This window comes from Ranitomeya imitator, chromosome 2, assembly GCF_032444005.1.
Source record: "Ranitomeya imitator isolate aRanImi1 chromosome 2, aRanImi1.pri, whole genome shotgun sequence".
Taxonomy (NCBI): Eukaryota; Metazoa; Chordata; class Amphibia; order Anura; family Dendrobatidae; genus Ranitomeya; species Ranitomeya imitator.
This window is the reverse complement of record NC_091283.1, coordinates 356,341,141-356,361,647: the sequence shown is the minus strand read 5'-3', so window position 1 is coordinate 356,361,647 and position 20,507 is coordinate 356,341,141. Positions and strand designations below refer to the sequence as shown.

At 46.0% G+C, this 20,507-nt stretch overlaps 1 protein-coding gene across 1 annotated transcript in view; it reads left to right on the top strand.

Moving 5' to 3' along the window:
* Window positions 1-318: 318 nt before the first annotated feature.
* Window positions 319-20,507, top strand: part of LOC138663786 (oocyte zinc finger protein XlCOF6-like) — a 32,836-nt gene continuing 12,647 nt past the window's right edge. The window contains exons 1-6 of the mRNA XM_069750122.1: window positions 319-369; window positions 17,049-17,199; window positions 18,057-18,236; window positions 18,320-18,443; window positions 18,527-18,624; window positions 19,631-19,724. Coding sequence (XP_069606223.1) covers window positions 17,122-17,199; window positions 18,057-18,236; window positions 18,320-18,443; window positions 18,527-18,624; window positions 19,631-19,724 — 574 coding nt within the window. The 5' untranslated portion in view covers window positions 319-369; window positions 17,049-17,121. The remainder of the gene's footprint in view (window positions 370-17,048; window positions 17,200-18,056; window positions 18,237-18,319; window positions 18,444-18,526; window positions 18,625-19,630; window positions 19,725-20,507) is intronic.

Here is a 20,507-nt window from a genome sequence, read left to right as displayed (position 1 = left end):
CGTACACACGCGGCTCCGCTCCGTACACCTCGTACACACACGGCTCCGCTCCGTACACCTCGTACACACATGGCTCTGCTCCGTACACCTCGTACACACATGGCTCTGCTCCGTACACCTCATACACACATGGCTCCACTCCGTACACCTCGTACACACATGGCTCTGCTACATCCACCCTGTAAACCCCTCCTGACCCCACACAGAAACTTCCCCTCATCCAGCACCATGACAACCAGCACAGCAGAGTCCTGCATTCACTGAGGCCCCTGATCATGTGACCCCTGACTCCTCCCCTCCTGTGACCTCATCACAGGTCCTGTGTGCACAGAACAGCCATATATGTGGTGTGCGGCTCTGCAGGTGGAGGTAGGTGCTGGAGATTCCCCATTACTGGGCGGGGGCAGTAACCCCTTAAGGTACCGTCACACATAACGATATCGTTAACGATATCATTAAGGAAATCGTTATGTGTGACAGCGACCAACAATGAGGCCCCTGCTGGGAGATCGTTGGTCGCTGAGGAAAGTCCAGAACTTTATTTCATCGCTGGACTTCCCGCTGACATCGCTGGATTGGCGTGTGTGACACCGATCCAGCGATGTCTTCACTGGTAACCAGGGTAAACATCGGGTTACTAAGCGCAGGGCCGCGCTTAGTAACCCGATGTTTACCCTGTTTATCAGCATAAACGTTAAAAAAAACAAACACTACATACTTACCTTCAGCTGTCTGTCCCCGGCGCTGTGCTTCTCTGCACTCCTCCTGCATCCTGTGTCAGCGCCGGCCAGCCGGAAAGCACAGCGGTGACGTCACCGCTCTGCTTTCCGGCTGACCGGCGCTGACAGTGCAGAGGAAAGCAGAGCGCCGGAGGACAGACAGCGGAAGGTAAGTATGTAGTGTTTGTTTTTTTAACGTTTACGCTGGTAACCAGGGTAAACATCGGGTTACTAAGCGCGGCCCTGCGCTTAGTAACCCGATGTTTACCCTGGTTACCGGGGACCTCGGGATCGTTGGTCGCTGGAGAACTGTCTGTGTGACAGCTCTCCAGCGACGCTGCAGCGATCGACATCGTTGTCGGTATCGCTGCAGCGTCGCTTAGGCTGCCGTCACACTAGCAGTATATGGTTAGTATTTTACATCAGTATTTGTAAGCCAAAACCAGGAGTGGAACAATCAGAGGAAAAGTCTAATAGAAACATATGCACCACTTCTGCATTTATCTCCCACTCCTGGTTTTGGCTGAGAAATACTGATGTAAAATACTGACCAAATACTGCTAGTGTGACGGCAGCCTTAGTGTGACGGTACCTTTAGGCTACTTTTACACTTGCGTCTTTCAGCTTCAGTCACAATCCGTTGATTTTTGAGAATGCAGGATCCTGTTTTTTCCCATAGACTTGTATTAGCGACGGATTGTGAAGGATGGCCATCCGTTTGATTTGTCGTGCACTGGATCCGTTGGAAAATAGCGGTCCGTCGTGCGGAGAGAACGTTCAGAAGAACGTTTTTTCTGCACGTCGGAAAATCGGTCAGCGACGCATCCTGCGCTGCCCGTCCTTAGCTATAATGGAAGCTTATGGACGCAGGATCCGACGGTGACCGTCACACACTGGAATCCAGCGACGTATCACGTTTTTCCCCTCTGAGCATGCCTGGATGGATTTTCATTCTCTCTCTCTCTCTCTTTTTCTCTCTCTCGCTGATATTTCTCAATTGAAATTGTGGCAACAACATAAACGACGCATCCGTCATTACACTGGATGCGTCACACACGTTTTTCACTATTTTCATAACATCCGTCGATACGTCATTTTACTGGACGACGACTCACAGCAGAAGACGGTAGTGTGAAAGAAGCCTAAAGATAAAATGGGGGCGGAGGGGGAAGAGTGCAGCTCCTGGACCAAACCTTAGTGAGGGCAGGTTGGGCAGTGACTCCTGAGTGTGAGATGTATATTGGGGTGTAATCTCCTCAGACAGACTCGGTGGTCTTGTAGTGGATCCCCCCAGTCACACCGGGGTAAGCGAGGGAGGCCGTGACGCTACTTCTTCCTGTAACAGATGGAATATATCATTCTCTCACAGCCAAATTTAAAGACAGCAGTGAAACATCTGAGGGATATAAATGCCCATTACTGCCTTAGATGATCACTGATGGGATAGTGTCAGATATAGGATCACCTTTGGGGTCTTCTGCTGGTCACACACCTCGGGGGCTCTGCAGTTGGCCCCCGCAATCTAGGGCCACCAAATTACTGCTCTAAAGGCCAAGTAGTGATTCTTCCCATCCGAGCCCGGCCATGGGCAACAGCTTCTGACCTCAGATTTTGGGAGAAATTTCTTTACAAATTGTGGGGTCCATTTTTAATATTTGTGGAATTGAAAAAATTGGGCCTTAAACAACATTTTAGTGGGAAATAAACATAATTTTTCAATTTCACAACCAAGCATTAATAAAAATGTATGAAGCAATTGTGGGTTACGCAATGCCCCTCACACCCAGAGATGAATTATTAGAGGAATGTTGTTTCTGGAATAGAGTCACCTTGAGGGGTTTCTGCAGTTCTGGCATCTGCACATTATTCCAGCCAAATTTTCACACCAAAAGCCAAACAGTGATTCCTCCTTACCAAACCATCAAAATTTAAAAGATTAAAAATTGCCAATTGTTCAACATGTATCTTTTTTCTCTGTCGTAATTAATCCATGTGACTGTTTCGGCATCAAGCTACAATTAATAAGTTCTGTCTCGTTCTCAATGATCCATGTGCGAAGTGTGATTGTGAGAAGTGAGGGGTCACTGAAGGCTCCTGTGAGGACGGGGTCACACCATGGAATAAAAAACGGTCCCATTTTCAACCAGAAAAGTGGGATGATTTTTCTCACTTGTCATCTGTGTGCAGTCCGTATACAATCCGTTTTTCTAGTCAGCAGCTATTAACCATTTACTGTTTCCTGTTACCGAAATGCAATGTATCAGTAATAACAGGACACTATACTGTGGCTCAGTGCCGCATTCGATTTTTTTTCATGCACCCATAGACTTGAATGGGTCAGTCTCATCCGATTTCCGGAGTAAAATAGTGTTTGTTGTGATTTTTTTTCACACACAGATTTGTCACTGAAAAAAATTGCTCATCTGCACGGCCCCATTGAATAGTAGTAGTCCGATAGCACTCGGCCCAAAAATATGGTCATGTACACGAGACATTAGTGTCAACTCCTGAGCCAAACATTAGTGGGGGCTGTCTGGGGTGATTATTATTTGTAAGTACTAGATGTATGGTACATTGGAGGTTAAATTAATTGTAGACAGATTAGGTGGTTTTGTAGTGGTCGCCCCCGGGCATACTCGAACGTCACATAATTCCGTGACACTCATCATACACAGATGGCCCTGCTCCGTACCTCCTGCGCACACACCATCCCACTCCATACACCTCCTGCACCCACACCATCCCACTCCGTACACCTCCTGCGCACACACCATCCAAATCTGTACATCTCCTGGGCCCACACAATCCCGCTCCGTACATCTTCTGCGCACACACCATCCAAATCTGTACAACTCCTGCGCCCAGGGCCGGCGTCAGCACCTGGCGTACCGGGGCAAATGCCGGGGCCCTGAACAAATGGGGGGGCCCACTCGTGGCCGGGATACCAGGGAGCCCGGGCTGCTCCCCCAGCAGCTCCGCCACTACTTGAGCTCAGCCGTCACTTAAATAAACATGGCCGCGCACAGTGCACTCTGCAGCGATGTCTCTGCTTCTGCTAGCAATGACGCGGCCGGGCGGACACACAAGCAAAGTTAAAGGCACAGTGTCTGCCTGACCGCATCATTAGTAACACACAGCTGCAGCGTTCACTGTGGGTGGCCATGTCTGTTTAAGTGACGGCCATCGATCAAGCAGCACTCCCTCCATATCCACATGCCAGAGGAGCCTGATGGGTGACAAGCCTGGGGGAGGTGAGTGAGGCTTGTGTGTTGTGTCTGTATGTCTGTGTATGCCTGTATGATGTGTTGTGAATTCTGTGGCCAAGCTCCCTCCTGTGGTCGAGAGTGGTACTTCGGCTGGTTCTGTCTATGAGCTTCCTTTGGTGGATGAGAGTGGTACTGCGGCTTCTGAGTTTCCTTCCTCAGGTGATGAGGTTAAGTCGTTAGGTGCTGCTCTATTTAACTCCACCTGGTGCTTTGATCCTGGCCTCCAGTCAATGTTCTAGTATTGGTCTTGCTTCCTCCTGGATCGTTCCTGTGGCCTGTCTATCCTGCATAAGCTAAGTTTCGCTTGTGTTATTTTTGTTTGCTATTTTTTCTGTCCAGCTTGCTATATTGGTTTTTCTTGCTTGCTGGAAGCTCTGAGACGCAGAGGGAGCACCTCCGTACCGTTAGTCGGTGCGGAGGGTCTTTTTGCCCCTCTGCGTGGTTGTTTGTAGGTTTTTGTGTTGACCGCAAAGCTATCTTTCCTATCCTCGGTCTATTCAGTAAGTCGGGCCTCACTTTGCTAAATCTATTTCATCTCTGTGTTTGTATTTTCATCTTACTCACAGTCATTATATGTGGGGGGCTGCCTTTTCCTTTGGGGAATTTCTCTGAGGCAAGGTAGGCTTATTTTTCTATCTTCAGGGCTAGTTAGTTTCTCAGGCTGTGCCGAGTTGCATAGGGAGCGTTAGGCGCAATCCACGGCTGCCTCTAGTGTGGTTTGATAGGATTAGGGATTGCGGTCAGCAGAGTTTCCACGTCTCAGAGCTCGTCCTTTGTTTTTGGTAATTGTCAGGTCACTTTGTGTGCTCTGAACTTCTATGTCCATTGTGGTTCTGAATTACCTGTTCATAATGATGTGCATATCTGTGTATATCAGTGTGTTTGGCTGTACATATTTATGTATTTTTGTGAATTTGTCTTCAAATATATGTATGTAAATATCTGCGTATTGTATGTGTATATCTGTGTATTGTATTTGTGTGCATGTCTGCGTATTGTATTTGTATGCATGTCTGCGTATTGCATGTGTATGTCTGCGTATTGTGTGTGTGTGCATGTCTGCGTATTGTCTGTGTGCGCATGTCTGCGTATTGTGTGTGTGTGCATGTCTGAGTGCTGTGTGTGTGTGTGTGTGCATGTCTGAGTACTGTATGTGTGTGCAGCATGTCTGCGTACTGTATGTGTATGTCTGCGTATTGTGTGTGTATGTCTGCGTATTGTGTGTGTGCGCGCGCATGTCTGCGTATTGTGTGTGTGCATGTCTGAGTACTGCGTGTGTGTGTGCATGTCTGAGTACTGTATGTGTGTGCAGCATGTCTGCGTACTGTATGTGTATGTCTGCGTATTGTGTGTGTGTATGTCTGCGTATTGTGTATGTGTGCGCGCATGTCTGCGTATTGTGTGTGTGCATGTCTGAGTGCTGCGTGTGTGTGTGCATGTCTGAGTACTGTATGTGTGTGCAGCATGTCTGCGTACTGTATGTGTATGTCTGCGTAGTGTGTGTGTGTGTATGTCTGCGTATTGTGTGTGTGCATGTCTGCGTATTGTGTGTGTGCATGTCTGCGTATTTGTGTGTGTGCATGTCTGCGTATTGTGTGTGTGAGTGCGCATGTCTGCGTACTGTAGATGTGTGTATGTCTGCGTATTGTGTGTGTGTGTGTGCACATGTCTGCGTATTGTGTGTGTGCATATCTGCCTATGTGAAGGATGAGGGGGAAGGCTAGGCCCTATGTAATATATCTATATTTCTCCTCCGTATCTGTGCATCATGAATCGTGGTATGTGGGCCCACTGAGACTCTTTTGCCCGGGGCCCACAAAATCCTGGAGCCGGCCCTGCCTGCGCCCACACCATCCCGCTCCGTACACATCATGCACACTCACCATCCTGCTCCTTACACCTCCTACACACTCACTATCCCGCTCCATACACAGCATACAAATACATAATACCGCTACACAGTTGCTAACCATCCAAAAAATTCCTGGACAGTCTGTAAAATTGGTACTTTGTTGCCCTGTCTATACAAAAAAAAAAATTTAAAAGTGAAAGGCAGGCATGTTTACAGTGACTGCAGCTGGTGTCTGATATCAGAATTCTGGGCTGTAGACATGGATCACTGATAATCAGAAGGATTTATTATAGTTTTCTAATGTGTCTGTAAAAAATATTATCTGTGAACTTGGCAATCCTGCTCTGGTATATACAGTTGCCTGAAAAAGTGTTTGCCCCCTTCCTGATTTCCTATTCTTTTGCATGTGTGTTACAGTTCAATGTTTCAGATCACCAAACAAATTTAAATATTAGACAAAGATAACACAGGTAATCACAAAATGCAGCTTTTAAATGAAGGTCTTTATTATTAAGGGGAAAAGAAATCCAAAAATACAGGGCCCAGTGTGAAAAAGTGTTGCACCCCCCCCCACCCCCCACTTAAAACATACATTATCTGTCTTTTATCACATCTTTTGGAAGAAAAGTTCAAATTGTCTAGCCACGTCCAGGCCTGATTAGTGCCACACCTTTTCTCAATCAAGAAATCACTTAAATAGGACCTGCCTGACAAAGTCAAGTAGGCCAAGAGATCCTCAAAAGCTAGACATCATGCCACGCTCCAAAGAAATTCTGGAACAAATTAGATCTCAATTACTTTGTTTCTATCAGTCTGGAGAAGGTTATAAAGCCATTTCTAAACCTTTGGGACTCCAGTGACCCAAAGTGAGAACCAGAACCACTATCGACAAATGCCAAAAACATGGAACAGTGATGAACCTTCCCAGGAGTGGCTGGCCGATCAAAATTGCAGCGAACACTTATGTAAGGGTTCCGGATGTTCCTTGGAGCCTGTTATGTCCTTGTCCAAGATAGAGTCTGGTACTTCTCCCTGCCTTTGAACTTCCTGTCTGTCCTGCTATTTTAGCCCAGGTCAGGAGATCCTCCTTGCCTAAGTATTTTGCTGTTGGCTCCTGAGCTTCTGCCTGTTTGCTTCTGGACTCCCTGCTGCTGCTTGTTGCTTGATGCTCTACCTCTCCACGTTCAGCTGGCTTCAGTCCTCCTTAATTCTGACCGTTGTCTCCTATTGTCCAGACTTCTAGTGATGACCTACTCGCCTCTGGATCTACTGTGGTCAGTAAGAATTCCTGACATTATCTCTTCTCGGACTGTGTCTGTAGTGCTGCGTTGTTGGACTTGAGTGGGACTTTTTTTTACATTTAGAGGCTTTCTCCTGTTAACGCTCCATCGGTGTATTACTGGACTTCCACATATAAGTGCCGTGCACGCTAGTGATCATATTATCACAGGACTTCCACATATAAGTGCCGTGCATGCTAGTGATCATATTATCACTGGACTTCCACATATAAGTGCCATGCGCGCTTCTGATCATATTATTACTGGACTTCCACGTTTAAGTGCAGTGTACGCTAGTGATCATATTATCACTGGACTTCCACCCATAAGTGCCGTGAACGCTAGTGATCATATTATTACTGGATTTCCACATATGAGTGCTGTGCGCGCTTCTGATCATATTATTACTGGACTTCTACGTTTAAGTGCTGTGTGCATTCTCACTCATATTACTGCTGGACTTCCTCGTTTAACCCCTTAGCGACCGCCGATACGCCTTTTAACGGCGGCCGCTAAGGGTACTTAAACCACAGCGCCGTTAATTAACGGCTCTGTGGAAAAAGTGAATAGCGCCCCCCACAGTCGGATTTTCTCCGGGGTCTCGGCTGCCGGGGGTAGCCGAGACCCCAGAGAACATGATTCGGGGTTTTTTTTACCCACCCCGCATTTGCGATCGCCGGTAATTAACCGTTTACCGGCGATCACATAAAAAAAAAAACGCGATCTCTTTTTAATTTCTCTGTCCTCCGATGTGATCGCACATCGGAGGACAGAGAAAAGGGGTCCCAGGTAGCCCCCCAATACTCACCTATCTCCCCTGGTGCTCCTCCTGGCTCCCGGTGGGCACCGCCATCTTCAGAATGGCGGGCGCATGCGCAGTGCGCCCGCCGGCCGGCCCCGTTAGAATCTTTGGGGTCTCAGCTGCCGGGGGTAGCCGAGACCCCAAAGAGCACGATCGCCGGTAATTAACTGTTTACCGGCGACCGCAAAAAAAAAAAAAAGTAAAGTGTAATTCTCTGTCCTCTGATGTGATCGCACATCAGAGGACAGAGAAATAGGGGGATTCGGGGACCCTGTCATACTCACCTGTGTCCCTGGATCCTCCTGCTGCTCCTCCTGGCCACCGGCAAAAGAAAATGGCGGGCGCATGCGCAATGCGCCCGCCATCTGTCTCGATCTGCTGGCCGGCAGGAGAACAGCAGTTGGGGTTAGGGTTAGGGCTAGGGCTAGGGTTAGGGTTAGGGATAGGGCTAGGGTTAGGGCTAGGGTAAGGGCTAGGGTTAGGGCTAGGGTTAGGGTTAGGGCTAGGGTTAGGGCTAGGGTTAGGGCTAGGGTTGGGGCTAAATTTAGGGTTAGGGTTGGGGCTAAATTTAGGGTTAGGCTTCTTTCACACTTACGTCGGTACGGGGCCGTCGCAATGCGTCGGCCCGACATACCGACGCACGTTGTGAAAATTGTGCACAACGTGGGCAGCGGCTGTAGTTTTTCAACGCATCCGCTGCCCAATCTATGTCCTGGGGAGGAGGGGGCGGAGTTACGGCCACGCATGCGCGGTCAGATATGGCGGATGCGACGTACAAAAAAAGTTTCATTGAACTTTTTTTGTGCCGACGGTCCGCCAAAACACAACTGATCCAGTGCACGACGGAGGCGACATGTGGCCATCCGTCACGATCCGTCGGCAATACAAGTCTAAGGGCAAAAAACGTATCCTGCGGGCACATTTGCAGGATCCGTTTCTTGTCCAAAACGACGGATTGCGACGGATGCCAAACGATGCAAGTGTGAAAGTAGCCTTAGGGCTAGGGTTAGGGTTGGGGCTAAAGTTAGGGCTAGGGTTGGGGCTAAAGTTAGGGTTAGAGTTGGGATTAGGGTTAGGGTTTGGATTAGGGTTGGTATTAGGGTTAGGGTTGGAATTAGGATTACGCTTGGGATTAGGGTTAGGTTTGGGATTAGGGTTAAGGTTAGGGTTGTGATTAGGGGAGTATTGGGATTAGGGTTAGGTTTGAGGTTAGGGTTGAGATTAGGATTAGGGGTGTGTTGGATTTAGGGTTTTGATTAGGGTTATGGTTAGGGTTGACATTAGGGTTGTTTTGGGGTGAGGGTTGTGATTATGGTTAGGGTTAGTGATTAGGATTATGGATCAGGTTGAGATTAGGGTTAGGGGTGTATTGGGGTTAGGGTTGGAGCTAGAATTGGGGGGTTTCCACTGTTTAGGTACATCAGGGGGTCTCCAAACACGACAGCCAATTTTGCGCTCAAAAAGTCAAATAGTGCTCCCTCCCTTCTGAGCTCTGCCGTGCGCCCAAACAGTGGGTTACCCCCACATATGGGGCATCAGCGTACTCGGGATAAATTGGACAACAACTTCTGGGGTCCAATTTCTCTTGTTACCTTTGTGAAAATAAAAACTTGGGGGCTACAAAATCTTTTTTGTGGAAAAATATATATATATATTTTTTTATGACTCTGCATTCTAAACTTCTGTGAAGCACTTGGGCATTCAAAGTTCTCACCACACATCTAGATAAGTTCCTTGGGGGGTCTAGTTTCCAAAATGGGGTCACTTGTGGGGGGTTACTACAGTTTAGGTACATCAGGGGCTCTGCAATCGCAACATAATGCCCACAGACCATTCTATCAAAGTCTGCATTCCAAAAAGGCGCTCCTTCCTTCCGAGCTCTGCCGTGCGCCCAAACAGTGGTTTACCCCCACATATGGGGTACCAGCATACTCAGGACAAATTGGACAACAACTTTTGGGGTCCAATTTCTCTTGTTACCCTTGTGAAAATAAAAACTTGAGGGCTAAAAAATCTTTTTTGTGGAAAAAAAAATATTTTTTATTTTCACGACTCTGCATTATAAACTTCTGTGAAGCACTTGGGCATTCAAAGTTCTCACCACACATCTAGATAAGTTCCATGGGGGTCTAGTTTCCAAAATGGGGTCACTTGTGGGGGGTTTCCACTGTTTAGGCACATCAGGGGCTCTCCAAACGCGACATGGCGTCCAATCTCAATTTCAGCCAATTCTACATTGAAAAAGTAAAACGGCGCTCCTTCACTTCCAAGCTCTGCGGTGCGCCCAAACAGTGGTTTACCCTCACATATGGGGTATCGACGTATTCAGGAGAAATCGCACAACAACTTTTGTGGTCTAATTTCTCCTGTTACCCTTGTGAAAATAAGAATTTGTGGGCGAAAAGATCATTTTTGTGTAAACAAAAGCGATTTTTTATTTTCACGGCTCTACGTTATAAACTTCTGTGAAGCACTTGGGGGTTCAAAGTGCTCACCACACATCTAGATAAGTTCCTTAAGGGGTCTAGTTTCCAAAATGGTGTCACTTGTGGGGAGTTTCCACTGTTTAGGCACATCAGGGGCTCTCTAAACGTGACATGGCGTCCGATCTCAATTCCAGCCAATTCTGCATTGAAAAAGTCAAAGGCGCTCCTTCACTTCTAAGTTCTGCGGTGCGCCCAAAAAGTGGTTTACCCCCACATATGGGGTATTGGCGTATTCAGGAGAAATTGCATAACAAAATCTAAGGTTACATTTCTGTTTTTACACTTGTGAAAATAAAAAAATGGTTCTGAATTAAGATGTTTGCAAAAAAAAAGTTAAATGTTCATTTTTTCCTTCCACATTGTTTTCAGTTCCTGTGAAGCACGTAAAGGGTTAATAAACTTCTTGAATGTGGTTTGAGAACCTTGAGGGGTGTAGTTTTTAGAATGGTGTCACACTTCATTATTTTCTATCATATAGACCCCTCAAAATGACTTCAAATGTGATGTGGTCCCTAAAAAAAAATGGTGTTGTAAAAATGAGAAATTGCTGGTCAACTTTTAACCCTTATAACTCCCTAACAAAAAAAAATTTTGTTTCCAAAATTGTGCTGATGTAAAGTAGACATGTGGGAAATTTTATTTATTAACTATTTTTCGTGACACATCTCTCTGATTTAAGGGCATAAAAATACAAAGTTTGAAAATTGCAAAATTTTAAAAATTTTCGCCATATTTCCGTTTTTTTCATAAATAATCGCAAGTAATATCGAAGAAATGTTACCACTAACATGAAGTACAATATGTCACGAAAAAACAGTCTCAGAATCAGCGGGATCCGTTGAAGCGTTCCAGAGTTATAACCTCATAAAGTGACAGTGGTCCGAATTGCAAAAATTGGCTCGGTCATTAAGTACCAAATTGGCTCTGTCACTAAGGGGTTAAGTGCCGTGTGCACTCCTACGTTATATTACTGCTGAACTGGTTCGTATTAGCGGTCACGCAGCGCCTTTCAATTTGATGAACATTTCTATATTGTGCTGTGTACTTCGTTACAATTGCAGGAAGATCTCTGTTCTTGTTTGCCTCAGCTTTGGTCTCAGGTTTGTTTTATCCCACGCTATCAAATTCCATAGTACCCACATAATTATTACAACTCATTCAAGAGGTCACAAAAAACCTCACAACAACATCCAAAGAACTGCAGGCTTCACTTGCCTCAGTTAAGGTCAATGTTCATGACTTCACCATAAGAAAGAGACTGGGCAAAAATGGACTGCATGGCAGAGTTCCAAGACGAAAACCACTGCTGAGAAATAAGAACATGAAGGCTCATCTCAGTTTGGCCAGGAAACATCTTGATGATCCCAAAAGCTTTAGCGAAAATACTGTGTGGACTGATGAGACAAAAGTTGAAAATTTTGGAAGGTGTTTGTCCCATTACATCTGGCGTAGAAGTAACACAGCATTTAAGAAAAGGAATGTCATACCAACAGTAAAGTATGGTGGTGGTAGTGTGATCATCTTGAGCTATTTTGCTGCTTCAAGACTTGGATGACTTGCTGTGGTAAATGGAACCATGAATTCTGCTGTCTACCAAAAAATCCTGAAGGAGAAAATCAGGCCATCTGTTTGTAACCTTAATCTGAAGTGCACTTGGGTTATGCAACAGGACAATTATCCAAAACACACCAGCAAGTATACCTCTGAATGGCTAAACAAAATTAAGACTTTGGGGTGGCCCAGTCAAAGTCCTTAATGCGATTGAGATGCTGTGGCATGACCTTTAAAAAGGCAGTTCATCCTCGGAATCCCTCCAGTGTGGCTGAATTATAACAATTCTGCAAAGATGAGTGGGCCAAAATTCCTCCAGAGCATTGTAAAAGACTCATTGCCAGTTATCACAAACGCTTGATTGCAGTTGTTGCAGCTAAGGGTAGTCCAACCAGATATTAGGTTTAGTGGGCAATCACCTTTTCACACAGGGCCCTGTAGGTTTGGATTTTGTTTCCCTAAATAATAAAGACCTTCATTTAAAAACTAAATTTTGTGATTACTTGTGTTATCTTTGTCTAATATTTAAATTTGTTTGGTGATCTGAAACATTTAAGTGTGACAATAGAATAGGAATTCAGAAAGGGGGCAAACACTTTTTCATACTCCATTCGTGTTGTATACACGCGGCTCTGCTCCGTGCTTTCGTGTTCCTGCGTTTGAACCCTTGAGCCTGTGTTTGGTTGTTGGCTTCTCTATCCATGGAGCCATTTCAGACACATCTTTTCCCCTGGTATTTTGTCGCTGATATCCATTTTCCCATTCTCTTTAGGGTAACAGGTGTTTTCAGTTAATTATTAGTTTACCCTATCACCTTTCGGGTGCAGCTTTATAGTCTCTCCCCCTGCAGGCATTTCCTACTGGTGAAAGTTTTCATATGAATGTTCAGACATTCTGTTGTTGTTACAGCCAGTCAGGGAAACTTCAGCTAAGGGTTTTCTCTTTGTGGTTTCTGTAATTTTCTCTGCACCTATCCTCTGTTGCTTTCTAGAAAGTAGGTGGTATATTATCTATCAGTGCTTTCATTATACTTTATTTTGTCTTTTATTGTACTCAGGGATCTTTCCTTTTTCAGCACACTTTCCCTTTTGGTAGGTAACACACTGCTCTGTCCTCCGGTTCTTTAGGAAGAATGTGAAGCAACTCGATGGCCTTTTAGACAGTTTAGGTCCAAGTTGCCATCTTCTAGTCTGTGGTTAGGGCTATCTCTGCTGATGCAGGCACCACTAGGGACTACAGGGTCAGGATCTCTAGTCTGTACAGGAACCGGAAGGGTCAGCTGCAGTTTTTTAGTATATTAAGTGTTCCACAAGTATAACACATATACCTCGTACACACACAGCTCCTCTTATTACACCTTGTATACATACAGCTCCGCTCCGTACATGTCGAACACACATGGTTTCGTACATATCGAACACACATGGTTTCGTACATGTCGAACACACATGGTTTCGTACATGTCGAACACTCATGGATTTATACATGTCGATCACATATGGTGTCGTACATACGCGGCTCTGCTCCGTACATGTCGTACACACACACAGCTCCTCTCCGTACACCTTGTACACACACGGCTCCACTCTGTACACGTCGAACACACATGGCTTCGTACACATGCGGCTCCACTCCGTACACATCGTACACACATGGCTCCTCTCTGTACACATCGTACACATGCGGCCCCGCTCCGTACACGTCATACACATGCAGCTCCGCTCCGTACACATCGTACACACATGGTTCCGCTCCATTCACCTCTTACACATGCGGCTACTCTCCGTACACCTCGTACACACACGACTCCACTCCGTACACTTTGAACACACATGGTTTTGTACACACGCGGCTCCGCTTTGTATACGTTGTACACTCGTGACTCCGTTCCGTACACATGTGGCTTCTCTTCGTACACCTTGTACACACGCAGCTTCTCTCCTTACACCTCCTACACACACTGCTCTTCTCAGTACACGTCGCTCACGCGCGGCTCTGCTCAGTACACGTTGCTTATGCGTGGCTCTGCTCAGTACAGGTCGTTCACGCACGGCTCTGCTCAGTACACGTCGTTCACGCGCAGCTCTGCTCAGTACACGTCGTTCACACACCGCTCTGCTCAGTACACGTCATTAACACGCCGCTCTGCTCAGTACACGTCGTTCACGTGCCACTCTGCTCAGTACACGTCGTTCACACGCCGCTCTGCTCAGTAGATGTCGTTCACGCGCCTCTCTGCTCAGTACATGTCGTTCACACGCCGCTCTGCTCAGTACATGTCGTTCACATGCCACTCTGCTCAGTAGATGTCGTTCACGCGCCTCTCTGCTCAGTACACGTCGTTCACACGCCGCTCTGCTCAGTACATGTCGTTCACATGCCACTCTGCTCAGTACATGTCGTTCACGCGCCTCTCTGCTCAGTACACGTCGTTCAGGCGCCGCTCTGCAACATTCACACTGTAAGCACCTCCTGACCCCACACATAAACTTCACCTTTTGGTATTTTTCTGTTGTCACTTAATAAGAATCACTTCTATTTTTTCCTGATAGCTAAATAGGAAGTAAAGAAACGTATTACTCACATAGTATATTGACCCTTTCTTGCCTCATACACTGTATAATGTTCCCCCAGTACCGCCATCCCCCCCACACAGTATAATGTTCCCCAGTACACACAATCACTTACACACAGTATAATCCCACAGGACTGCAATCATCCTACACACAATATAAGGTTCCTAAAACAAACAGTATAATGTTCCCCCAGTGCCAGCTTCACCCCCACACAGTATAATGTGCCTACAGTACCGCCATCCCACACACATTATGATGGTACAAGTTGCCTCCACAATATGGCATCATCCACCTCCTAATAAATAAATCCTCCCTTCTCCCCAGTCCTGGTGCAGATACAGAAGACCCTGGGACACAGCACCGACCTCCTGGATCAGTTTCCCGGGGCTGGAGATGTGGCCCCTGGTCGGTGCTATAGATGTATGAGGGGCTGTTATCTGCGGTATGAGCTGTACATGTAATGGAGACATTCTGGGGACAGATTATCCCAGAAGTAAAACTTTTTTATCATCAAAGATGCGCCAATTGTGGCACTTTACACGGCTCTTCCCACTTTCCCTCTAGTGGTGGCAATTGGGGTAATATTTGTGGGGTTGATGTCACCTTTGTATTGTCTGGTGACATCAAGCCCACGGATTAGTAATGGAGAGGCGTCTATAAGACACCTATTCATTATTAAAGGGAACCTGTCACCCCCAAAATCGATGGTGAGGTAAGCTCACCGTCATCAGGGGCTTATCTACAGCATTCTGTAATGCTGTAGATAAGCCCCCGATGTAACCTGAAAGAGGAGAAAAAGAGGTTAGATTATACTCACCCAGGGGCGGTCCCGCTGCGGTCCAGTCAAATGAGTGTCTCAGGTCCACTCCGGCGTCTCCTATCTTCATTCCATGATGTCCTCTTCTGGTCTTCACGCCGCGCTCCGGCGCAGGCGTATTTTGTCTGCCTTGTTGAGGGCAGAGCAAAGTACTGCAGTGCGCAGGCGCCGGGCCTCTCTGACCTTTCCGGCACCTGTGCACTGCAGTACTTTGCTCTGCCCTCAACAGGGCAGACAAAGTACGCCTGCATCGGAGCCGCGGCATGAAGACCAGAAGAGGACGTCATGGAATGAAGATGGGAGGCGCTGTTCTGGACCTGAGACACCCATCGGAGCAGGACCGCCCCTGGGTGAGTATAATATAACCTATTTTTCTCCTTTTTCAGGTAACATCGGCGGCTTATCTACAGCATTACAGATTGCTGTAGATAAGCACCTGATGACGGTGAGCTTACCTCACCATCGATTTTGGGGGTGACAGGTTCCCTTTAATCTTACAGTTAAATGGTCAATAAGTACACAGCAGGAATAAAGTCCTTTAATAATCTTAATTAACCATACTTCTGCATGGCCTAATCCCCAACGCCCTCCTGCAAAAAAATAAAATAATAAATCAACACAAATACTCCCTGTTCGACGTAGTCCAATTACCGAGTGTCCCACAATGAGCTGACCGTGAGAACTTTGCTAGAGAACAGAGATAACCCCGGCGGTCACGTGCACGGCAGTTCTCGCGACTTGCTGATCTCATCGCGAGAACTGCAGTGTACGCAAATTTCCAGCTAAAACAAGGTAATACATTATTTAAATTAGTTTACATGCGTAGTAAGCTGCGTTTCCGCACTTACTACGCGTGTGACTATACCGCATCTAATGATAGTCTTTGGGAAATTTATACTGTGGAGACTGAGCGTCTCCACAACATAAATAGACATGCTGCGTTCTGGAAAGACCCGCTGCATGTCCGTTTACGCAGGGAGCTGCGGGCATCTTTTAATGCATAGTGGAGAAATCCCCTCCACTATGCTGTAACATTTGGACGCTGCGGGTTTGACGCTGCAGCTGTACACAGCATCAAACCCGCAGCGTTTACTGACCATTGAAGCATACCCTAAGTGTCCTCTCTTGCTGGAATAGCTCCAGTTCTGCCTTCCTCTAGGGGTGGGCTGTGGATGACGCCATTTAAACTGTTATGTTCATCTTTTGGACCTAGACTTCTTTTACCTAATTAAGATTTAGTTGCTTTCTACATAGCTGTGGACTCATGACCATTTCTTTTGATTTTTCTTTGATGTGTGGTCTAAAGTACTGTATATAGGTTTTATTAGTAGATGTCAGGAATTAAAAAACAGAATTTAGTAAAGATAGTAACACATGAATGATTCTACACTACTTTTGTGCCACCACTGATTCAATCCTCCACTAGTCTCTGTATTTCCTGGTCAGTCCCAACAAATTTGTGATATCTATGGCCAATTAGTTGCTGAAGCAATGACCACCATATCTGAAGATTAGGAGCATGGAGGAGGTGACTTGGTCAGCAATTGAAATGATGTTCCATTCCGTAAGCGACAAGAGAATAGAAAACCTACAAATTACCGTATGTCTCATCATATATTTCCTCTTATTAACTCCTTTAATTGTATTATTACATGGGATTCTTTATGATGTTACATCGGCTCGTCTTTTTCACATTCAGGTCCCTACAATATTGGATCTTTTCAGTGGGGATCTTCTATGTTCAGACAATTTTTCTGATTTACCCATCAAGGATGCATATGGACAAGAAAAAAATGGCGGAGAGGCTATTACAACTCACCTTGGAGATCCTCTTCTGGATTACTGGAGAGGTGAGAGATTCTGATGACATAGCAACATAGTAACATAGTTATTAAGGTTGAAGGAAGACTTTAAGTCCCATAGCCTAACCTATCATGCCCTAACTTTTTGATCCAGAGGAAGGCAAAAAAAAACCATGTGGCAAAGAGTAAGCTCCACTTTGGGGAAAAAAATTCCTTCCCGACTCCACATACGGCAATTAGACTAGTTCCCTGGATCAACGCCCTATCAAGGAATCTAGTATATATACCATGTAACATTATACTTTTCAAGAAAGGCATCCAGTCCCCTCTTAAATTTAAGTAATGAATCACTCATTACAACATCAGATGGCAGAGAGTTCCATAGTCTCCCAGGTCTCTATCTGCACTATCTTCCCCTCCTATAAAATGAATACCCTCCCCCCAATCTCTAGTTTAAACACTCCTCCAACCTTCTAGCCATTTTCTCCCCCAACAAAGCTGCACCACCTTATTGAGGTACAGCCCGTCCCTAGCGTAGAGCCTGTAGCCAACTGAGAAGTCGGCCCAGTTCTGCAGGAACCCAAACCCCTCCTTCCTACACCAATTATTGAGCCACTTATTAACCTCCCTAATCTCCCGTTGCCTTTCTGGCGTGGCACGTGGTACAGGCAGTATTTCGGAAAATACTACGTTGAGTTCCTTGCTTTCAGCTTGCAGCCTAATTCCCTGAAATCATCTTTAAGGACCTTCCACCTACCTTTAACTTTGTCATTTGTGTCAATGTGCACCAATTTGTGCCAATGACGTCACGATTATTATCTATAACAAATGAACAGAACCGGAGAGGTGAGGGCTCTGGAAATGTCTGTAGTGAGATTTATTAATGTGTCTCTCTTCTTAACCAGGATTACACATTGGTGAAGAAGACCTCTAGTGAGCGCTGTCAGGATCCTGTGTCTGAGGGATGGGGAAGACCCCTGAGCTCAATCATGGGGCCTCCACCTCACCCCCTGATACATGAGGATACCAATGACCAAAAGATCCTACAACTCACCTACAAGATGATTGAGCTGCTGACTGAAGAGGTGACACTGCTGGGAATGCTGGGACATTATACAGTAACGCTATGAAAGGAATAGGGTGATGACGGTTTCATTGTATGTGTCAGGTTCCTATAAGGTTTCAGGATGTCACCATCTATTTTTCCATGGAGGAGTGGGAGTATTTAGAAGGACACAAAGATCTGTACAAGGACTTCATGATGGAGGTTCCCCAGCACCTCTCATCACCAGGTAATAGTCAGAACTAAATACATATGGGCTATAATTATCTGTGTGTAAAGAATTAACTCGATCCCTGTATGTGTTTCCTCCAGTTCTATCCAGTAAGAGGACAACACCAGAGAGATGTCCCTGTTCTCTTCTTCCACAGGACTGTAAACAAGAAGATCCCAATGTTCCTCAGGATTATCAGGTAGATGGAGATAAGGTGTCATGAGATCTCCCCTATGATGTGTAGATGGCTGTGAAGGTCTTGTGTTCATTCTTATCCACCAGTACTATCTTAATATATACTTACCTTGTAATGTCTTCACATCCTGTTCCGTCCAGATCCCAGAATTCCAAGCGGTGTAAGTTCACCGACCGCCATATTGGGACACCCAAGTGATGGGTTTCTCAATATGGAAACTGCTGGTGGTACTAACCTCTTGCGCGGTACCACCAGTGGAACACCGTCGCAACACACATACATACATACACACACACACACACACACACACACACACACACTATATGCCGTACGCAACACACACACTGTATATGCCATACGCAACACACGCACACACTCTATACACCATACGCAGCCTCTTGCGCGGTACCACCAGCGGAGCACCGTCACGAACACGCCGCCATCTTTGTACAGGAGGAGCGCATGCGCAGTTTTCATGTGACCGCTCTCTGTCTGCAGATAGATGGCGGTGGTCTGATTTACTGCGCCTGGCTGATCCCGGCGGCAGATGTGCGACGTGTCTACAGGCAGAGGAAGCCGGTCACATTAAAGGGGTTTTCCCATGAACGAAAGTTCATTTTAAAAATTGTCTGTGTCTGACTGTGTATGGAGCATACCACATCTCCTGGGCAGGGAGGAAGCAAAAGACAATGCTGACATTACAGCAGGGGATCACAGAGGATTCATTTTGTCAGGTAAAATATTTCACTGACTGTTTTTATACAATAGTTTATCTCACAAAAGGGAAAGAGAGAGTGGATAGGTGGGTGAGCACATGGGGTGGAGAGATTCTCAACTCTGCAAAGCCTGCCCCCATTGTAACATTACCGCCCTCCCGATGCGATAGCATCGGGCCTCCATCTAGTATGTTTTATACTTGTGTAATGAGAACGGTGGAGATGGCAGGATTAGAGCTGACCATAGATGTGACTTCTCCATCTGTCTGTGACTTTTACAATATTTGTTTCAGGGTGAAGTTCTGACCCATATTAATACTACTACAGAGTCATATGTGAGGAGTGATGAGCGGTGTAAAGAGGAGATTCCTAAAGATAACCGCCCAGGTGAGTGATAACCACTAAATGCAGAAAAGTCACAGATTATTCTCAGTCATCAGCTTAACCTTCTTTAACTGTGGTGTAGTTCGGACGTATCACAATCATGTGGTCACCAATCTGCCTTTAGATCCCTGAATGTTCCTCCACCCGAAACTATTCAAATTACTTTGGGCATTGAAAGCTCTTCTTCTATAGAGCTTAAAACCTTGAGGATTCACCTTCCCCCTGGAATCAGAAGATGCTGACCAGGCCCAGATCTGTAAACCACAAAGCAAAATGCCAGCGTACGTAGAATGTGCTGACATTTAATAATTTTCTTTTACTGATTTTCTATGATGGGCTCTCTATGAGAAAGCGGAGGGGAATGATGCTGTTGGCTTCCTAGAATTCTTATATTTTATTATGTGAATGTAGCTTCTCAACCCTTCTGTGCAGCTGAATGTGCTCATATGGTCCCTAGTGAAGAGCGAGTGTGCTCGTTACTCAAGTTTTCCAAGCATGCTCGGGTTTTCTCCAAGTATTTTGGGCGGGCTCGTAAATTATGTTTGAGTCCCCGCAGCTGCATGATTTGGTCTGCTAGACAGCCTGAATACTTTTGGGGAGGGGATTCCCTAACAAACAAGCATGTGTTCAGGTTGACTAACAGCCGCAGATCATGCAGATGCAGAGACAAAAACATAAATCTACGAGCCCAAAATACTCAGAGAGTACCCGAGCATGCTCGGAAAACTTGAGTAACGAGCACACTCGCTTATCACTAGTCCCTACAAGACTAGGTCCAGTGTTTCT